A 22,528-nucleotide genomic window follows, 5' to 3' on the forward strand; every position below is an offset into this window, starting at 1 on the left:
TTGGACACTTTCAGACAGGAGAAATAGCATATGTGACTGCAAGCAACAGTGTTAGAGATTAACCGCTGTCACTGTACGGTTATAAACACTGAACTGAACGATGACTATATGAGAGTGGCCACTTTTATTAAGGAATTGTTTTGGATATTTTCTGTCGAAGTTCATTTTATGCAAGTGGTTTATGCAAATGAGTGGTGCTTCAAACACAGTTAACCAGACGTCAACTACTGTATCTTTAAAGGTACACTCTTTTGAATGTTGAAGTTCTATATATTAGGGATGTTGATTTAAAGCGTTAATTTAATTAATTGGTTATGGAAAAAAAAAATGCGTTAAAAGATTAGCATAATCCGGCGCCCTCAGATCACTTGGACGTGGCTGTGTTTACAAGAGGTAAAAACGATATAAATACTGTTTGTTTTCTCACACAAACCGCTCGTTTCAGTGTCTTAGGCCATCAATGTGTACTTACATTTACGAGTCATTAAATCATGTTTAATTTGGACTTCTCTGTGCATGCTCTTTGAGGTGGTGACCATAGACCTGCATTATATGACTGACAGACAAGAACGGTTTGACCTAAAAATATCAAAATTGAAACTACTGCGGAAACAAAGACACCTACATCTTGGATGGCCTTGAGGTAAGCTAAAACATACCAAAAATTAATTTCAAAGTGAACTATCCCTTTAACCTAAGTACAAGCACAAGCCTCCGTCACTGTGTGTAACCGATATCAAAGATACAGCTATTCATTTAGCTGACGCTATAAGTGAAAGCGACCAGCTGTATTTTTTTGGATTCGTAACGTTATAAATTTTTTTAGTATTTGAAATAAACATGATTTCTTAATGTCTAGTGACATTTCTTACTTTTCTCGAAAATGTATCAAAAATAAGTGATATATATTTAAAACAAAAACTGATATCGTCCAGTGGGGTCAGAAAAATGTACCGTAATATGAAATTCAATGTAAAAATGTAATTCATTGTTTTGTTGAGTTGTGCGATCCCAGTGGCAGATATTTCTTATAGTTCTAAACATCTTTTGATATATTTTTCAGACTTAATATCTTATGCCATTTTGCTTCTCAGGTTAAATGTATCTTGATATTAGAACGTTTAGATATTTGTACTGGAAAACAAGACAAAATGTGTGATTCTTTTCAACTCACAAATGATGCATAATAAACTGATAATGCAGGAATAAACTGTTCCAGCTCCAGTCAAATGTGATTTGTCTTTTTCACAGGTGAAAACATCCGTCCAGACTCAGAACTAACAGTGTGTCTCAGTTCTGACGGGTTTGTTCTTCTGCTCTTAATGCTGATGTGTGACTTTAGGTCAGCGGAGACAATGAGACTCAAAATTACGGACATTCAAAATCAGTAATTGCCTATCAGAGGTCACGCTCATCCGGCAAAAGTAATTTATGGAATATTTATAAATTTACACATGAAGTCAAAGTTTCATTGTGCCAAAGAAATTATTTTTGTTAAAATACTGCAGTAGGAGACATTTCCTCCAGACAGGATTTTTCTTTTTTACAAACAGCTGATAATAGGATATTGTGTATTTAAACCAAATACATATATATATATATTAATTAATCTATGCCGGTACAACGGTATGGTTATAGATATCATGACACATTTTAAGAGAATCATTAAGATTTTTTATGTTTTTGAAATAAGTCTCTTCTGCTCACCAAGGCTGCATTTATTTGATCAAACAGTAAAATTGTGAAATATTATTTATTACAATTTAAAATAACTTTTCTATGGAAGCTTGTTTCCGCCAGAGAAAGGTAATTGCGACTTTTTATCTCACAATTCTGACTTTATTTCTCACAATTGCGAGATATAAAGTCAGAATGGCGTGATATAAAATCACAATTGCGTGTTATAAAGTCAGAATTGCGAGATATAAAGTCAGAATTGATTGATATAAAGTCGCAATTGCGTGTTGTAAAGTCAGAATTGCGTGATACAAAGTCAGAATTGATTGATATAAAGTCAGAATTGCGTGATATAAAGTCGAAATTGCGTGTTGTAAAGTCAGAATTGTGAGATATAAAGTCGAAATTGCGTGTTGTAAAGTCAGAATTGTGAGATATAAAGTCAGAATTGATTGATATAAAGTCGCAATTGCGTGTTATAAAGTCAGAATTGCGTGATATAAAGTCGAAATTGCGTGATATAAAGTCGAAATTGCGTGTTGTAAAGTCAGAATTGTGAGATATAAAGTCAGAATTGCGTGATATAAAGTCGCAATTGAGTGTTATAAAGTCAGAATTGTGAGATATAAAGTCAGAATTGATTGATATAAAGTCGCAATTCCGTGTTGTAAAGTCAGAATTGCGTGTTGTAAAGTCAGAATTGTGAGATATAAAGTCAGAATTGCGTGATATAAAGTCGCAATTGAGTGTTATGAAGTCAGAATTGTGAGATATAAAGTCAGAATTGATTGATATAAAGTCGCAATTCCGTGTTGTAAAGTTAGAATTGCGTGTTGTAAAGTCAGAATTGTGAGATATAAAGTCAGAATTGCGTGATATAAAGTCGAAATTGCGTGTTGTAAAGTCAGAATTGCGTGATATAAAGTCGAAATTGCGTGTTGTAAAGTCAGAATTGTGAGATATAAAGTCAGAATTGCGTGATATAAAGTCGAAATTGCGTGTTGTAAAGTCAGAATTGTGAGATATAAAGTCAGAATTGTGAGTTATAAAGTCAGAATTGCGTGATAGAAAGTCGAAATTGCGTGTTGTAAAGTCAGAATTGTGAGTTATAAAGTCAGAATTGCGTGATAGAAAGTCGAAATTGCGTGTTGTAAAGTCAGAATTGCGTGATATAAAGTCGAAATTGCGTGTTGTAAAGTCAGAATTGCGTGATAGAAAGTCGAAATTGCGTGTTGTAAAGTCAGAATTGTGAGTTATAAAGTCAGAATTGCGTGATATAAAGTCGAAATTGATTGATATAAAGTCAGAATTGCGTGATATAAAGTCGAAATTGCGTGTTGTAAAGTCAGAATTGTGAGATATAAAGTCGAAATTGCGTGTTGTAAAGTCAGAATTGTGAGATATAAAGTCAGAATTGCGTGATATAAAGTCGCAATTGCGTGTTATAAAGTCAGAATTGTGAGTTATAAAGTCAGAATTGCGTGATATAAAGTCGAAATTGCGTGTTGTAAAGTCAGAATGGTGAGTTGTAAAGTCAGAATTGCGTGATATAAAGTCGAAATTGCGTGTTGTAAAGTCAGAATTGTGAGTTATAAAGTCAGAATTGCGTGATATAAAGTCAGAATTGTGAGTTATAAAGTCAGAATTGCGTGATATAAAGTCGAAATTGCGTGTTGTAAAGTCAGAATTGCGTGATATAAAGTCGAAATTGCGTGTTGTAAAGTCAGAATTGTGAGATATAAAGTCGAAAATGCGTGTTGTAAAGTCAGAATTGTGAGATATAAAGTCAGAATTGCGTGATATAAAGTCGCAATTGCGTGTTATAAAGTCAGAATTGTGAGTTATAGTCAGAATTGCGTGATATAAAGTCGAAATTGCGTGTTGTAAAGTCAGAATGGTGAGTTATAAAGTCAGAATTGCGTGATATAAAGTCGAAATTGCGTGTTGTAAAGTCAGAATTGTGAGTTATAAAGTCAGAATTGCGTGATATAAAGTCAGAATTGTGAGTTATAAAGTCAGAATTGCGTGATATAAAGTCGAAATTGCGTGTTGTAAAGTCAGAATTGTGAGTTATAAAGTCAGAATTGCGTGATAGAAAGTCGAAATTGCGTGTTGTAAAATCAGAATTGTGAGTTATAAAGTCAGAATTGCGTGATATAAAGTCGAAATTGCGTGTTGTAAAGTCAGAATTGCGTGATATAAAGTCGAAATTGCGTGTTGTAAAGTCAGAATTGCAATTCCGTGTTAGAAAGTCGAAATTGCGTGTTGTAAAGTCAAAATTGTGAGTTATAAAGTCAGAATTGCGTGATATAAAGTCGAAATTGATTGATATAAAGTCGAAATTGCGTGATATAAAGTCGAAATTGCGTGTTGTAAAGTCAGAATTGTGAGATATAAAGTCAGAATTGATTGATATAAAGTCGCAATTAAGTGTTATAAAGTCAGAATTGCGTGATATAAGTCGAAATTGCGTGTTATAAAGTCAGAATTGCGTGATATAAAGTCGAAATTGCGTGTTGTAAAGTCAGAATTGTGAGATATAAAGTCGAAATTGCGTGTTGTAAAGTCAGAATTGTGAGATATAAAGTCAGAATTGATTGATATAAAGTCGCAATTGCGTGTTATAAAGTCGAAATTGCGTGATATAAAGTCGAAATTGCGTGTTGTAAAGTCAGAATTGTGAGATATAAAGTCAGAATTGCGTGATATAAAGTCGAAATTGCGTGTTGTAAAGTCAGAATTGTGAGATATAAAGTCAGAATTGCGTGATATAAAGTCGAAATTGCGTGTTGTAAAGTCAGAATTGTGAGATATAAAGTCAGAATTGCGTGATATAAAGTCGAAATTGCGTGTTGTAAAGTCAGAATTGCGTGATATAAAGTCGAAATTGCGTGTTGTAAAGTCAGAATTGTGAGATATAAAGTCAGAATTGCGTGATATAAAGTCGAAATTGCGTGTTGTAAAGTCAGAATTGTGAGATATAAAGTCAGAATTGTGAGTTATAAAGTCAGAATTGCGTGATATAAAGTCGAAATTGCGTGTTGTAAAGTCAGAATTGTGAGTTATAAAGTCAGAATTGCGTGATATAAAGTCGAAATTGCGTGTTGTAAAGTCAGAATTGTGAGTTATAAAGTCAGAATTGCGTGATATAAAGTCGAAATTGCGTGTTGTAAAGTCAGAATTGCGTGTTATAAAGTCAGAATTGCGTGATATAAAGTCAGAATTGCGTGATATAAAGTCGAAATTGCGTGTTGTAAAGTCAGAATTGTGAGTTATAAAGTCAGAATTGCGTGATATAAAGTCGAAATTGCGTGTTGTAAAGTCAGAATTGTGAGTTATAAAGTCAGAATTGCGTGATATAAAGTCGAAATTGCGTGTTGTAAAGTCAGAATTGCGTGATATAAAATCGAAATTGCGTGTTGTAAAGTCAGAATTGTGAGATATAAAGTCAGAATTGCGTGATATAAAGTCGAAATTGCGTGTTGTAAAGTCAGAATTGTGAGATATAAAGTCAGAATTGCGTGATATAAAGTCGAAATTGCGTGTTGTAAAGTCAGAATTGCGTGATATAAAGTCGAAATTGATTGATATAAAGTCAGAATTGCGTGACATAAAGTCCGAATTGCGTGATATAAAGTCGAAATTGCGTGTTGTAAAGTCAGAATTGCGTGATAGAAAGTCGAAATTGCGTGTTGTAAAGTCAGAATTGTGAGTTATAAAGTCAGAATTGCGTGATATAAAGTCGAAATTAATTGATATAAAGTCAGAATTGCGTGATATAAAGTCGAAATTGCGTGTTGTAAAGTCAGAATTGTGAGATATAAAGTCGAAATTGCGTGTTGTAAAGTCAGAATTGTGAGATATAAAGTCAGAATTGCGTGATATAAAGTCGAAATTGCGTGTTGTAAAGTCAGAATTGTGAGTTATAAAGTCAGAATTGCGTGATATAAAGTCAGAATTGCGTGATATAAAGTCGAAATTGCGTGATATAAAGTCGAAATTGCGTGTTGTAAAGTCAGAATTGTGAGATATAAAGTCAGAATTGCGTGATATAAAGTCGAAATTGCGTGTTGTAAAGTCAGAATTGTGAGATATAAAGTCAGAATTGATTGATATAAAGTCGCAATTTCGCGTTGTAAAGTCAGAATTGTGAGTTATAAAGTCAGAATTGCGTGTTGTAAAGTCAGAATTGGGAGATATAAAGTCAGAATTGCGTGATATAAAGTCGAAATTGTGTGTTGTAAAGTCAGAATTGTGAGATATAAAGTCAGAATTGCGTGATATAAAGTCGAAATTGCGTGTTGTAAAGTCAGAATTGGGAGATATAAAGTCAGAATTGCGTGATATAAAGTCGAAATTGCGTGTTGTAAAGTCAGAATTGTGAGATATAAAGTCAGAATTGCGTGATATAAAGTCGAAATTGCGTGTTGTAAAGTCAGAATTGCGTGATATAAAGTCGAAATTGCGTGTTGTAAAGTCAGAATTGTGAGATATAAAGTCAGAATTGCGTGATATAAAGTCGAAATTGCGTGTTGTAAAGTCAGAATTGTGAGTTATAAAGTCAGAATTGCGTGATATAAAGTCGAAATTGCGTGTTGTAAAGTCAGAATTGCGTGTTATAAAGTCAGAATTGCGTGATATAAAGTCAGAATTGCGTGATATAAAGTCGAAATTGCGTGTTGTAAAGTCAGAATTGTGAGTTATAAAGTCAGAATTGCGTGATATAAAGTCGAAATTGCGTGTTGTAAAGTCAGAATTGCGTGTTATAAAGTCAGAATTGCGTGATATAAAGTCAGAATTGATTGATATAAAGTCGAAATTGCGTGATATAAAGTCAGAATTGTGAGTTATAAAGTCAGAATTAAGTGATATAAAGTCGAAATTGCGTGTTGTAAAGTCAGAATTGTGAGTTATAAAGTCAGAATTGCGTGATATAAAGTCAGAATTGATTGATATAAAGTCGCAATTGAGTGTTATAAAGTCAGAATTGCGTGTTATAAAGTCAGAATTGATTGATATAAAGTCGCAATTTAGTGTTATAAAGTCAGAATTGCGTGTTATAAAGTCAGAATTGTGAGATATAAAGTCGCAATTGTGAGTTATAAAGTCAGAATTGCGTGTTGTAAAGTCAGAATTGTGAGATATAAAGTCAGAATTGCGTGATATAAAGTCGAAATTGCGTGTTGTAAAGTCAGAATTGTGAGATATAAAGTCAGAATTGCGTGATATAAAGTCGAAATTGCGTGTTGTAAAGTCAGAATTGTGAGATATAAAGTCAGAATTGCGTGATATAAAGTCGAAATTGCGTGTTGTAAAGTCAGAATTGCGTGATATAAAGTCGAAATTGCGAGTTGTAAAGTCAGAATTGCGTGATATAAAGTCGAAATTGCGTGTTGTAAAGTCAGAATTGTGAGATATAAAGTCAGAATTGTGAGTTATAAAGTCAGAATTGCGTGATATAAAGTCGAAATTGCGTGTTGTAAAGTCAGAATTGTGAGTTATAAAGTCAGAATTGTGTGATATAAAGTCGAAATTGCGTGTTGTAAAGTCAGAATTGCGTGTTGTAAAGTCAGAATTGCGTGTTATAAAGTCAGAATTGCGTGATATAAAGTCAGAATTGCGTGATATAAAGTCAGAATTGCGTGATATAAAGTCGAAATTGCGTGTTGTAAAGTCAGAATTGTGAGATATAAAGTCGCAATTGAGTGTTATAAAGTCAGAATTGCGTGTTATAAAGTCAGAATTGTGAGATATAAAGTCGCATTTGTGAGTTATAAAGTCAGAATTGCGTGTTGTAAAGTCAGAATTGTGAGATATAAAGTCAGAATTGCGTGATATAAAGTCGAAATTGCGTGTTGTAAAGTCAGAATTGTGAGATATAAAGTCAGAATTGCGTGATATAAAGTCGAAATTGCGTGTTGTAAAGTCAGAATTGCGTGATATAAAGTCGAAATTGCGTGTTGTAAAGTCAGAATTGTGAGATATAAAGTCAGAATTGCGTGATATAAAGTTGAAATTGCGTGTTGTAAAGTCAGAATTGTGAGATATAAAGTCGAAATTGCGTGTTGTAAAGTCAGAATTGTGAGATATAAAGTCAGAATTGCGTGATATAAAGTTGAAATTGCGTGTTGTAAAGTCAGAATTGTGAGATATAAAGTCAGAATTGTGTTATAAAGTCAGAATTGCGTGATATAAAGTCGAAATTGCGTGTTGTAAAGTCAGAATTGTGAGTTATAAAGTCAGAATTGCGTGATATAAAGTCGAAATTGCGTGTTGTAAAGTCAGAATTGCGTGTTATAAAGTCAGAATTGCGTGATATAAAGTCAGAATTGCGTGATATAAAGTCGAAATTGCGTGTTGTAAAGTCAGAATTGTGAGTTATAAAGTCAGAATTGCGTGATATAAAGTCGAAATTGCGTGTTGTAAAGTCAGAATTGTGAGTTATAAAGTCAGAATTGCGTGATATAAAGTCGAAATTGCGTGTTGTAAAGTCAGAATTGTGAGTTATAAAGTCAGAATTGCGTGATATAAAGTCGGAATTGCGTGTTGTAAAGTCAGAATTGCGTGTTATAAAGTCAGAATTGCGTGATATAAAGTCAGAATTGATTGATATAAAGTCGCAATTGAGTGTTATAAAGTCATAATTGCGTGTTATAAAGTCAGAATTGTGAGATATAAACTCGCAATTGTGAGTTATCAGGCCAATTCTGAGAAAAGATGTCAGAATTTCGAGATATAAACACGCAATTATCTGTTATAAAGTCAGAACTGTGAGATAAAAAGTCGCAATTCTGTCTTTTTTTCTCGCAATTGCGACTATATTTCTCAGAATTGCGACTTTATATCTCACATCTTTATATCTATATTTCTGTTTAATGCTACTTCTTTTATCTTATTATGTTTATTAAGTAACGATGTGGACGGTAGAACGTGTGACAGACAGTTATACGAGTTCGATTTGGGAATAAAGTGCGAGTTGTCTCCGTGAGTCTGTCTGGCCTCTGCCATAACTTCAGCTGTGAGCTATCCCTATTTTTCTTCCCTACACAACGCGTTACAAGACCTTAATAAACACCTCAAACTTACAAAACATTGATGAGTCAAACAAGTTCAGTAGCTTTACTAAAGGAATATGCTACGACTTCTGTAAAAATGAATAAATTAAATATTTAAAAATAAAGTGTGCTCCTGTTTTACAGCTTTTCGATGACGTTCACGTCGCGTAATTACGTCGCTTCATAACGTTCCCATGGCAACAGGGGGAAACGGCTGCTCTCGAGTGAAGCAAACGCAACATTTTCCAACTTTCTGCTAAGATATATGTGACTTTTTTGCAACGAAAATGCGAGGATTATGAAATCATGCAAGCCCAGCATATTTTGCACGGAAATCGGCAATTTATGCGGCGTATTTGAAAAAATGCGGCCCCCGCATAAATATGCGGACTTTGGCTGATTATGCACTAAATCATGCGATCGCATAATGGCGTTTTTCTGGAGGGACTGATAATATAATGAGAATATGATTATATGCAGTGTAACATTTATCACTTTTTACAGTGTAGTACACTAATACTAACAGGGTTCTCAAGTCTCACGCATTGGCCGTGAGACACACACAATTCAACCAGTTCACACGCTCACACGCCACACCGTGTATTTCTCACGATGAAAAGGCAATGCCAACCAAGTTGTCCTGCAAGCTTTATATAACGTCGTATACGAGGTGCAGGCACACAAAGTGAAGTTTCCTGCCGCCAGCGCGTCCGTATCTCGGCCAGATTGCGGTCGTTACTAGGCAACATAGATGCGCGAACTCACGGAAGTTGACGGAACATTCTCGGCCATCGCGCGAACGCATAGATGGTGCGAACCATAGATATCATATAGAGATGTCTATGGTGCGAACGTACGCACACACATTCTCGGCCACCGTACGTTCGTTAACAATATCGCGCGAACACACGTCGTGATCATAGGTCGTGATGGAGAAGGTAAGTTGGAAGAAAGCTCGTCTAACATTTTTAGGCTAGAACATTTAATATTTAGCCAATCGTAGGCTATACATTATTATTTGTGCAGTCAAAAACTCTACAACTACTTTGCAACCAAGCCAGAAGCTTTTGCTAAGGGAAATGTTAGTGGGAAGGAATGAAGTTTATTGAAGAATTGAATTTTATTTTAAATTATATATTATACTGTATTAATAGTCTTTCTAGTTACATTAAGGCTACATGTATTAAGGCAGAGTGCTCTGGGTAATATTTTATATCCTGTCAAAACATACATTAATCATTGCCATTGCATTTGTATTTTTCAAAGATGTCAGGGAAAAATGCAAAAAGATTTGTTTTTCCAAACTGTTTGGAGCAATTTGTTATATTTTAGTAATTTTTAAATATAACATTAAAGAGTATATTTGATGTGATGAATTGCTCTGTCATTTATCAGATTTACCAATTGTTATAATTTTAATTTGTGCTGGTTAATTATGAACAATGGGTAAAATTGGGGGGCGGGGGTGGGCGGGGCTCCGCTGGGGCTCCTCCCCTAACCGCATGTGATCTCACTCTAAGCTTTTGATAAAACTTGAGAACCCTGTCTTCATCTGGTCATTACAGTTTTTCAGAGTTTCGCGGCGTCTGTTACCTGATGCAGCGCCCCAATGATCCTGCGTGTCTCCTGGTAGATGACCTCTGACCCCCAGTGAGGGTTGAGTCGTGTCAGGTGTCGGGCCAGCCGGTTGTGTTCTCTCACCCAGAGCGTGTGCAGGACAGACAGGGGCAGGATCTCGTTCACCCTGCTGTCACCCGCCGCGAAACACTCGACCCGCTCCGACCCGGGACCCTGGAGGCACGCGGACCGCTCAGAGACGAAGGGCAGGAACGACCGGCCCTCGTCCGTGTGTTTAACATTGACAGCCAGCAGGCCCTCGGAGCCGGAGAGGTTTCGGAGCGTTTTCTCCAGCTCTGCTGAATGCCCGTACACGGTTGAAGCGTCGATGAAGGACGAGACTGAGTTCATCTGCTCTCGCTGGCTCTGGACGCTGGTCAGACAGGCCGGTGAAGAGCGGAAGAACGGGAGACAGCTTTTATTCCTGGACAGTTTATCATCCTTGGGAATCTGTGTGTGTGAGAGAGAGAGAGAGAAAGAGAGAGAGAGAGATTACTGTATGTAGAAGTGTTTCTACTCAAATTCTGTTGGAGCTAGAAGATTTATTGGTAACACTTTACTATAAGGTTCGATAGTTAACTACATGAGTTAACATGAACTAATAATGAATATACAGCATTTGTTAATTTTTGTTAATTGCAACGTTTACTAATACATTATAAAAAAAACAAAGGTTGTATTTGTTAACATTAGTGAATGCACTGTGAACTAACATGAACAGCTGTATACTATTTTTATTAACTAACTTTAACAAAGATTAACAGATACAGTAACAAATGTATTGCTCATGGTCAGTTCATGTTAGTTAATACATTAACTAATGAACCTTATAGTAAAGTGGACCGATTTATTATATATTCATGATATGAAAGTGAGAAGGCCTAACAATATCAGCAAAATCAAGTGATGAAAATAGCCAATTATAGCAATAGTTCACCCTCATTGATATCAAATAATAGTGCACAAGTCAAATGGACTTTTATGGCTGGGGGATATTTTGAATATTAATGTTGGTGATATAAAACTAAGCAACATTATGAATATTGCATGCTTTGAATAATGTGCTTTCTAGTCTGATTTATCCAGAGATGCTTCTGATACTAATGTTGAAATGACTTTCCTTTGATTAAAATACCCAGCCCTATAATCATGGTGCTTTGATTTTCTGCCGTTTTTCTATGTTTTCCCACTTAATTGTTGCTTGGAAGAAGAAAAAAAAAATCATACAGGTTGTAAATGGCATGAGGCTGCACAAATGACAGAATATTAATTACTGGCTGAACTATATTCCTCATATGAATCTATTCATGTGCAAATTATCAATCAGAGCTGAATCGATGTAGTAGGCTATGCTTCTGAATATGCATAAAGATCAATATTGAGCTGAAACTAAAAAGCATATTTGCACATGACTTTATATAATTTCATTTGCATTTCCATGTTTTATTGCCTCACTGCCTTGTGTCTCGGATGTGTTGCTAATTTGTTCACAAAGTACACATGCACACAACATCCATTCTGCGTCGTGATGCATCGTAATAATGAAGTTGACAGTTAAACGTCCCACTTGCGAAATCCCAATGTTTATAATCCAGTTTCGCTTTGCGTTTTTCTCATTTCACATTATGGAATTTTCATATTATGGAAGCAAAATGCAATGTCATTTCATGTTGAATAAACAATTACGCTCTGAATCTCCTGAGCTTTGGAAGAGCAAAAACACACTCCTCAGGGGTGGACTCACTTGCAAAATTGATCACAAATCTTTTTGTTTATTTTCTGTCTGTCATTTATGATCGTATGCCGAGAGCGGCCGGTCTATGATGAGTATTAGTATGCAGTATGCAGTATATGGCTCAGGGTGGGCATGAATAAAAAGCTATTTTGTATATCTATGGAAGTGTCCTCCTTGCCTCTGGCTGGGGACAGTGAGATTAGTTACAAACCGGCACAAACTCCCAACATTTTTATGAGCATTTGGAGCCCCAGAGGATCCAGACCGGCCAACAAAAAGGTGCTGCCGTGACCCCCATTTTCAATGGCGTTTGAGGTTCGCCTGAGATAAAGAAGTAATCAATGAGATATATTTTCTTTTTAATTATAGTGCTCAGCCACATTCCCGGATTCATCTCCGCTGTTCCGAACCAACAGTCCTGAACTGTCCTCGGAGTCAAATATATTCCCACCTCTGACTCATCAGACAAAGCGAGCGCTAGACAAAGACGTCCCCCCCGAGGAAACGCATGGCATTTTATCTGTTTAAACGAAATGAACTTCTGTCAATGAATTCTAAAAATGAGAACAGTAACCTGCTCTTTGACACGGGATGTCAACGCAAAAGAGATAATTCTAATGAAATGTCTGGGGGAATGTCTTATCCAGTCAATAGCAGAAAACTAGCTGCCGGTGACTCTCATATGAAAAAAGATGTTGCTCATGATTAATAATACACAACACCAGAGACAGTATGAGCAGGAGACTCTAGAATAACCAATGAGAGCCATCGCGACGCTCCATGTACCGAAGAGTGAAAGCCCCGCCCTTTAATTTAAAGAGACGATCGCTTTTGTTTTGTCAAAGGCATACACAATTTTTTTTCTTTTGAATAGACATTTTCCAATTAAAACTTTTTATAGGGTTCTATGATCTGTATAGAACCTAAATGGGATGGATTGAAGTTTTGTTTTAATTACAAAACATCACTTTCAACATTTATGAAATAAACACTTAACATCAATACATTTAAATATCAGCCCAAAATATTTAAATATTTATGTACTAACATTTTAGCCTATAAAGAACCCTTTTGTGGTTCCCAAATATTACATATTACAGTATTTTTTATATATATATATATATATTAGGGCTGTCAAATGATTAATCGTGATTAATCACATCCAAAATAAAGGTTTTTTTTACATAATATATGTGGGTGCACTGTGTATAATTATTTTACATATATAAATACACACACATGCTTGTATATATTTAAGAAATATTTTCATGTATATACTGTATATAGATTTATATATAATTTATATTATAAATATAAATATTTTATATATAAATAATATTTTTTTCTTAAATATATGCATGTGTGTGTATTTATATATATACAAAATAATTATACACAGTGCACCCACATATATTATGTAAAAAAAACTTTTATTTTGGATGTGATTAATCGTGATTAATCATTTGACAGCCCTAATATATATATATATATATATATATATAAATATATATAGCGCAGACTGTTTTTTTTGTTCTAGAACACATTAGCTTTACCAACCAGTGTTGTTAAAAAAAAAAAAAAAAAAATTAATTAGATATATTTTTATATGACAAAAGCACATAAGATTACTAAAAATACTAAAATGAAAACTGAAAATATAAACATAAAAGCTTTTTCAAAATATTAATAAATACTATAATAGTAATTAAATAATAAAACACTATTAAAAGTGTTTCTACTTAAAGTAAGTGCTTGTGCTGCCTTAAAATTGTAAGTTTAGTCAACTCAAATATCCAAGTTGTCACTTAGTACAAAGTCACATTTCAAGTCGACTAAACTTAAAATTGTAATGCCGCACAAAGAAGTTGAAACAACAAATATGAATCATCAGTCAAATGTCAGTAGCTTGGCTGTAGCTGAAATGATTAGTATCTTGTATCTTGGGAAGCTACAGCTTCAGAGTGTCTTCCTCAACACTGACTTGCACGACTGTAAGTGACTGAAAGCACTGATTGCTGAGCAGATCTTGAGGTGTACCTGTATGGGGAAGCAGGGGTTGGCATTGGTGCAGGTGTTCAGACAGTCCAGTCCCTCAGAGAACGCTGTTTGGCTGGAGCTCTGAGGTGTGAAGGAGATATCATGGTCGATGTATTGGCCCCAGTCCACCAGCATCTGGGAATAAACCTTATCCTCCAGGACGAGCACGCTGGAGCCACGCATGATTTTATTACTGACTTCTCGAACCTTCAAATACACAAATCAAATCAAAAGAGACCAGTTACATATTCTCCCATGCACTGCCCTCATTATGATCATCATTTTAACACTCAAACACATAAATATATAGAAATAATCTGATTTTATATTTTCATTTCATATTTCATAAGTTTGTGACAAATTCTGACATATAATGTAATGCAATACAATGATGAGTGAGAGATGAACAGATAAACCGAAAGCCTGATGATCATGCTGCACATTATTGTTCTAAAAAAATGATGTATGGATCATGTTAACCTAAGTTGCTTGATCTTGTTCTTGAAATATTACTAACAATATCAAAGTTATTCTTATGTTCACTTTATACAAATCTGTGAAGATTTCACAGCAAAAAGTCATGAACCATGAGCTGAAGGAAGACAAAGACTTTAGACAAAAATGCTGAGTATCATAGGTTTTTATGGCTCATATAGTATGATATAGTGAGAATATGGAGTGGAAAACAGCTCAGTTTTATTCAGAGACTCAAACTGAGCAAAAACATGCAATTTTGTGCAGATTCTGATATTTATGTGGACAAATTATGCAATGAAATTCTGACAAATATCAGTCGTGACTATTTCTGCCAAAAATATGATCAAAACTCTGTAGTTTTAAAACATATAATGCAATGCAATGATGAATGAGAGATGAATAAATAAACCTTCCTCGAAAGCCTGATGATCATGTTAACCTAAGTTGTTTGATCTTGTTCTTGAAATATTACTAACAATATCAAAGTTATTCTTATGTTTACTTTATAAAAATCTGTGAAATCACAGCAAAAAGTCATGAACCATGAGCTGAAAGTAGACATTTGTTCAATCAAGGCCTTTTGCTTGCTAAAAAGTGTCAAATCAATCATACGAGAAGGCAGAAAGTTGATCATGTTGATCATTTAGAGGCCACAGAAATTTGTGTATGAAATATGATACAGGAGTAGGCTTTATAGGGTTAAAAAATACCCTTTCATAACCCTTACTACAGTAAACTAAACAAAACAAAAAACCCTTCGCACTTAAACTACCGGTATTCTCAACACCATACCTTAATTCGATGCAGTCGTGCTTAAGCATATAAAACATTGGGATTTGCTCTGGTAAATGAAATAAATGCATGAAAAGAAAACGACCCCTGATGTGTTGATGTGTGTGTGTGTGTGTGTGTGAGCAGTCAGGGAAATCTCATTATACCCCTCTGCCAGAGTTTGTTTACCTGTTAAAACGTCATTAAAACCACTAGCAATTAAACAGGTATGGCTAAATTAGACGGAAGTGTTTTTGCGAGCTCTCTCTGCACTATGTGAGATGTGACAATATGAACATTTGTCATGAAACTTCTTGCACTGAAGTGCTGCTGCCTTCGCCTCATTAAAAAAAACAGTTTCAGTGAGACACGATGGCAGAGATGCTCGTTTTTCTTTGAATCTGGAAAGTAGAGGTTGTGCATATTTAAAACAGCGCGCATAGCTTTGCATTTTTAATGCGATAATGGAGCAGGGAAAGGCCAATGTGTCACCCAGGTAGATGTGAGATCAGGCTGTTTAATATGGAACGGTTTCTCAAGCTTATTTGGCAGACGTTCACAGAGTTTTTATTATAAATCTGCTTATATGTATGCAAAGCAAACAAGTATGCTATGATTTGAAGTACGATGTCAACATGCTCTCTCAAACTCTCTTATCAGTTCATTCACACCATTTCCTGAAAATAAACGACAAAAACAGCTCGTTCAAAAATCATCATGATTATGACCACCATAATCTGCACTCATTCATTACTGCACTGCAAAAAACATTTCTTTGTTGTTCATTTAGTCTTCTTTTGCATTTACTTGAGAAGCAAAATGACTTAAGTCTTGTTTTTGGAAAAATGTATCAACATTAAGTGAGTTTATGCTTAAAAAAAATTACATTAAAAAAATTGTCTGCCAATGGGGTAAGAAAATTAAAACATAATACAAAAGAAAACCAAGTTTATTTTTCTGGCCTCACTGACAGATATTTGTTCTGGTTTTCAGCAAAACTCACTTCATTTTAAATATTTTGTTCAGTAAACAGACTTCACGTCTTGAGTAATTATAATTTTGTTTAGAATGTAAGAAGGTTTAGATACTTGTACTGAAAAAAGACTAAACTAAACTAAATAAGTTTTCAAATAAAATACAATAATAAAACATAATTTAAAAAAAAAAGTTCTTGCCATAACTATCATAGATATTGAGGGCGACCCAATAATTAGAAATGGCCAAATTGAACCAAATTGAAATTTACATTCATGAATGTTAATTAATGTACACTGTCCCTTTTTTAATGTAAATAAATAAATAAACAAATCCCCCAGTGAATCGTTTTATTTTGCACCTTATTCCTAGTCGTTTCTTCCATGTATTCTGTATATTGTTGTGCCGCTCACCAGAGGAAGTGGGAAGCCACTGTATTGGCGTCCAGCGTTCCAGCCTTTGGGTTGGTTTTCTCCGTCCTCGTACTCTGCAGGGATCCATCTGGACAAGCCGGTGTTGGCTGATCCCCAAAGCGGGTTCTTCCTAAACAACACAGTATGAATGGATGGGATCTAAAAGGTCTCATGGCATCACAGTTTTGAAGAATCCAAGGAAACAGCAAAACAAACATGTTTATCTACTGTACTGTTGATTACAGAGAGCTCACAGGCAATGCATTATTTTGTCAATGCAACATTCTCACATTATTTGTCCTTCCTTGCATTGGATAAGGGCTGTAACACTGCATTGCATGATCTCAAAGATTACAGGACGTGACTAATAATGGCTTTGCATACATTTCATGTACTGGCTCAATGCAATGCATAAATTCTCTCACTGAATATAAACAAATATTGGAATTAATTCTTTTCTCATTGAATGTTCTTTTTTAGTTGGCAATGCATTGTGGTTTTGAAATAACATAACAGGCACTTTCATATACTCAACTTATTGCACTTTCTACATTACTTACAAAACCGTCACACATGCTTTTCTTCCTTTTTAATCATCAGATTTGTATGCATTTCTCTTATTTAGTCACAAACGTAGTACAAATATTACATTTTTGGTCACTATAAAAACACTATAAATACACTTCCTGAAGAAGATGTGAGTGAAGTTTGCCCGTGCACAGTCAAGGATGTTTATTTATATAGCACTGTATTACTGTATTGCACTTTTATTCAGACTCTTTTAAAGCAGCTTAACTGTAATAAACAGGAAGATAACAAAGCCAATGATTAATGAAGACAATAGTGTCATTATTCAGCTTAATAACAGTGTCTATGTTGTTGAAGTTGTTGTCAGGGCGTTGCTAGGGTGTTGCTAGGATATTCTGGGTGTTTTCGCATGGTCTCAAGTGTAAAAGAGTCCACTTTTCATCCAGTCTGTGTGATATTCTAGTCTCTAGATTTTGGATTGACAGATTTTATATAGTTGGTCAAGCTCCAGTAATAATTATACAAGATTTGGAGAAATGTTTAAAATAGTTTTAAATGAAGCACACCACGTTCAACCACTCATTCAGATACATTTAATCAGAACTAAATATGTTTTTGCATTACAAATATATAATTTGATGCATCTGGACAGACATGGTACATTTCCTCTCGCAAATGTAAAATTAATGCTATAAATCTTGCAAGCCGAGCCAGTGCAGAGAGCCAAAAATGATTTCCATGAACCTAAACCAATCATAGGCATCATAATGCAAATGTTGAGTTTATTCTGATTAAAATATGTTTATATGATTGCACACATGCACCAGCTCAATAGAAGCACGTCCTTCATTGCAGTTGCAGTTGAACTGGTAGATAAAAGAAAGCGTCTTCCATGACCCGGGTGGGCGGGTATGAATATTTAAGGTCTAGACATTATTCTTATATTGTTTAGTGATATTCTCAGCAGCCGTTCGTCTGGTTAAAGCTCTGACCCGTCTGGACTCGGGTCATCTTATCATATCGGCCTGATTCTCTTCACAAAGGCCACGGAGAAGTTAACCGAGAGTCGGATTCCTGTGCTTTCAAACTGCCTCCTGCTGCATTATGGATAAATGATTAAGATGAGAATGAGATACCTGTTATTGCAGACTCCAGAGATGCTGCGGTATTTTCCCCGTGTGGCGCAGGTGCTGGGCTGAAAACGCTGAGGGCATCCAGACAGGTTCGCTATCCACTCCACTGCCTTCACCGAAAGGAGTTCTTGAAAAGGAGTTAATGTGTTTACGAGCACAACTCAAACATTGAAGAGTAAACAGTGTGCCGAGGTCTAGCGTAGATGCGCAGCTCTCATCAACTCTTGTGCATAGATTAAATCTGACATTTAAAGCGCTTCGGAGATGCATTATTCCACAGTTATAGAGCTGGACAGCATCTCCCATACATAATAACACGCCAATACACCGCAGCGCCCCCAAAAAGGGTCTAGACACTTCATTCACACGTAAAAATGTCATTACATTAGATCAAGTGTCATCTGGGCTCAAATGCTCCTAGAGCTTTTACTAACCTTACTTCTGTTATCTAATGTGATTTACAAAATCATAATCAGACACTGAATGGGACAAGTCCCTCACACACTGTGGAAAATCATATGATCAATAAATTATGACAACATGTTTTTACAATACTCATCAAAATATGTTAAGCAATTTTTTAAAAAAATTATAAGCTATACAAGATTCAACTCAAGTCAATGCCATTTAACTGTCACCGTCCCGCCTAAATTTACCTCGCTATATTACTATTAAATCCTAATCTAATTATGACAAACTATATATGGTTGGAAAGGGATAAGACTCCTAAATAGATATTTGACTGCTGTTTTTTGCTACAAATTATGTAGGAAGAGTAACCGATGATTTTTTGACAAGAGTGCACCTCAAAAAAATCTGCATCATAACAGGAGTTCTGACCTTTGTCACAAAAAGTTGACGCACACACCTTTAATAATTGAAACTTTGGTTTTCGTGCTAAAAGTTCATAATAAAACATATAATCTAGTATTTTTCGATAAATTATAATATAATATTATCCTCTAAAAAGTATAATATATATATATTATCCTCTAAAATATAATAATATCTTTTTTTATCGCCTTTTTTTATTACATCATATATTTTAGTAGTTATCATAAATTGGGTATCATTTGAAAGCTTACAAACTCAGAATTCATCCTGTGAAAACCATTTTGAAATTGAACGTTGCGTTACCATAGAAATGGTACTCTAAATTATTTTATCAGGCTCCTCCCCTTTTGGGCTTTATTATATTTCATAATTTATGATCAAAAGCTTTTCTAATCTTGACAAAACACAAATTGTCAGAAAGGTCTAAGTCTCAAGGTTCCAAATTTTGTGACAGAATTGATATTTGGACAAAAATGCATTAATTTGTTAAGGCAGAATGTATACAACTAAATTCAATGGAATGTATGTCACCCGGTGGGACATACATGGGAACTTCAATTTTTGTGATATCAACTTCAAATGTGGAACACTACTTGGTTAGATGTATAGCTTTGATTTTATAGTAATTTTAGAGTAAAAAATATTTTGTAAAATATATATTTTTTTATTTTATAAAAGTACAGTATATTTGATTTACTGTAAATTTAAACTTCCATAACTTTTTCATACTTTCATTTTTTGAAGTGTTTTCACTTCAGCAATAATCTGCTGAGTGTTTCCTTTAAAACAAGACCAAACTTAGGTCTATATTCCAAAGCATTCTTGAATTACAACCATTTAAGTTTGAATAGTTCTCAAAAAGGGGGGTGACAGCGAAGGGGTTAAAGGGTTAGTTAGTTCACCCAAAAATGAAAATTCTGTCTGTATTACTCTCCCTCATGTTGTTCCAACCCCGTAAGACCTTCGATCATCTTCGGAACACGAATTAAGATATTTTTGATGAAATCTGAGAGCTGGATCACTCCTCCATACTAGTCCATAGGCTTCTTCAGGGATTGAACTTGCCGGCCTTGAAAAGTTATTAAAGACATCGTTAAAATAGTCCAAGTGACTACAGTGGCTCAACCTGAAGTTTATCAAGCGACGAGAATACTTTTTGTGCGCAAAAACAAACAAAAATAACGACTTTATTTCAACTATTCATTTCCTTCTCTGTGGGCCTCAAGTCAGTTAACGTAGTGTGATTCCGTAGAGCTACGTCACACGCAGGCTCACTATTGGCCGACGCTGGTCATGTGCGTGATGCGTGTGACGTACAACAACAGAAGCTTACGCTATTACACTAGTGAACTGACTCGAGGCCCACAGAGAAGGAAATGAATAGTTGAAATAAAGTCGTTATTTTTGTTTTTTTGCGCACAAAAAGTATTCTCGTCGCTTGATAAACTTAAGATTGAGCCACTGTCGTCACTTGGACTATTTTAACGATGTCTTTAATAACTTTTCGAGGCCGGCAAGTTCAATCCCTGAAGAAGCCTATGGACTAGTATGGAGGAGTGATCCAGCTGTCAGATTTCATCAAAAATATCTTAATTCGTGTTCCGAAGATGAACGTAGGTCTTACGGGGTTGGAACAACATGAGGGAGAGTAATACAGACAGAATTTTCATTTTTGGGTGAACTAACCCTTTAAGTTGAAATGACCTAAACATCCAAGTTGATTGTACTTAAAAATGTAAGGCAGCAACATTTGTTTTCAATGTAATAATTAGAAATGGCCAAAATGTAATGTAAAAAGTTGGATTTTTAGGCTCAGCGGTTTAAAAGCAAACGTCATTGTCAAGAAGATTGAGTTCAAGACACGGTGTACGTATGCTCACCTCACCTGACACAGCCAGTGATCTTCTCTGTCTCCTGCTCGCCTTCTCCCTTAAAAGCCCTAAAGTCATGTGAAAGACCTCGGCTGATCGGCAGATGTGTTGTGTTTCTGATGATCCCTGTCTGGAGAGTCTGTACATCTGTGAAGGGGGCGTCTGAGGATCTAACCTGCTACTCAGAGGAAAACAGGGAAACACCATCTTTCCTCACTATATCCAGAGACTAAATGAGTTTAGATGATAACAATGACTACAGACTGTAGTTTACCCTTGTGCGGTTCGATTCAGTGCGGCATTGACCATCTGAAGACTCTCTTGGAATGAAGATATAATCAAGCTCTCGGGAATCACTAGTTTTCAGAGAAAGTTAAAGTACTTAACACCACAAACTACCAATTGCAGATGTAACAAGGAATCTGCATTTTAATAAAGGATTATAAATAGGGGTGTAACAATATATCGTGCCACAATATATCGCAATACAAAAATGCAACAATATGTATTGTGGATAGTTCCCCCAAAATAAAAATTACTGTGTGAGTTTTAGTGTCAGTACTACATTAAACTACTATACATAATGTTGATTATAATGTATAATGATGCAATGGGGGAATATTTGTGGGTCCTGATAATGCCAAATGTCTGATGTTACCAGTAAAAAGTCCTACATTATTTTAAATATATCTAGTCAGTGAAAGAGTGCAAGCATATTCGTCTAAAATAATTCTGTATTTTCAGCTTCAGAATCATGAATATTTTTATTCTGGTGTCACCATTGTCCTTTGGTTACAAGCACCAAGTCCAAGCCTATTCATTTAAACCCACAATGTAATAACAAAGTTACATTTTAATCAACAGTCCATTTTTTGTTAACCTTTTATCATATGTCTTGGAGTATCGTAATAATATGAGTTCAGTATCGTGATATGTATCGAATCGTGAGTTCAGTATCGTGATATGTATCGAATCGTGACATGAGGGTATCGTTACACCCCTAATTATAAAGTATACTGTATTATGAATAACTTTATAATGCATTATATATAAAGATTTTAATTAAAGTGTTACAAAAAAATAAACTTTTCTTCTTGGTTATAGAACGATTGTTAAGGGAACATTCCATTCTGCAAACATTATGAGACTGTTACATTTAAATGTTCTCTGAACATTCTAAATTCCAAGAAGTAACATTTAAAAAATGTTAGACAAGCGTCCAACTAAAACATTCCATGAGAACATGTTTTGAGAACATTATTAAAGACCAGATCACTTTGAAGGAACGTTCTATTAATGTTACTAAAAATATGAGATATAGATGACTTTGAGAGTATCTTGCCAGATTATTATATTTCACTTGGTGCTTTTTTATTATGTTGCAGTTGTTACACGAGGCTGTGTC

At 35.0% G+C, this 22,528-nt stretch overlaps 1 protein-coding gene across 1 annotated transcript in view; it reads right to left on the reverse strand.

Moving 5' to 3' along the window:
* The window catches only part of tpo (thyroid peroxidase), a 48,244-nt gene that overhangs the window by 24,737 nt on the left and 979 nt on the right, over positions 1–22,528 (reverse strand). The window contains exons 2-7 of the mRNA XM_056240562.1: positions 21,398–21,479; positions 21,138–21,301; positions 18,422–18,545; positions 16,758–16,887; positions 14,122–14,328; positions 10,326–10,799 (exon numbers count right to left, since the gene is read on the reverse strand). Of these exons, the coding sequence (XP_056096537.1) occupies positions 10,326–10,799; positions 14,122–14,328; positions 16,758–16,887; positions 18,422–18,545; positions 21,138–21,301; positions 21,398–21,479 (1,181 nt within the window). The remainder of the gene's footprint in view (positions 1–10,325; positions 10,800–14,121; positions 14,329–16,757; positions 16,888–18,421; positions 18,546–21,137; positions 21,302–21,397; positions 21,480–22,528) is intronic.

Source organism: Rhinichthys klamathensis, unplaced genomic scaffold (genome assembly GCF_029890125.1).
Source record: "Rhinichthys klamathensis goyatoka isolate OS25496 unplaced genomic scaffold, OSU_Roscu_1.1 h1tg000603l_1, whole genome shotgun sequence".
Classification (NCBI taxonomy): domain Eukaryota; kingdom Metazoa; phylum Chordata; class Actinopteri; order Cypriniformes; family Leuciscidae; genus Rhinichthys; species Rhinichthys klamathensis.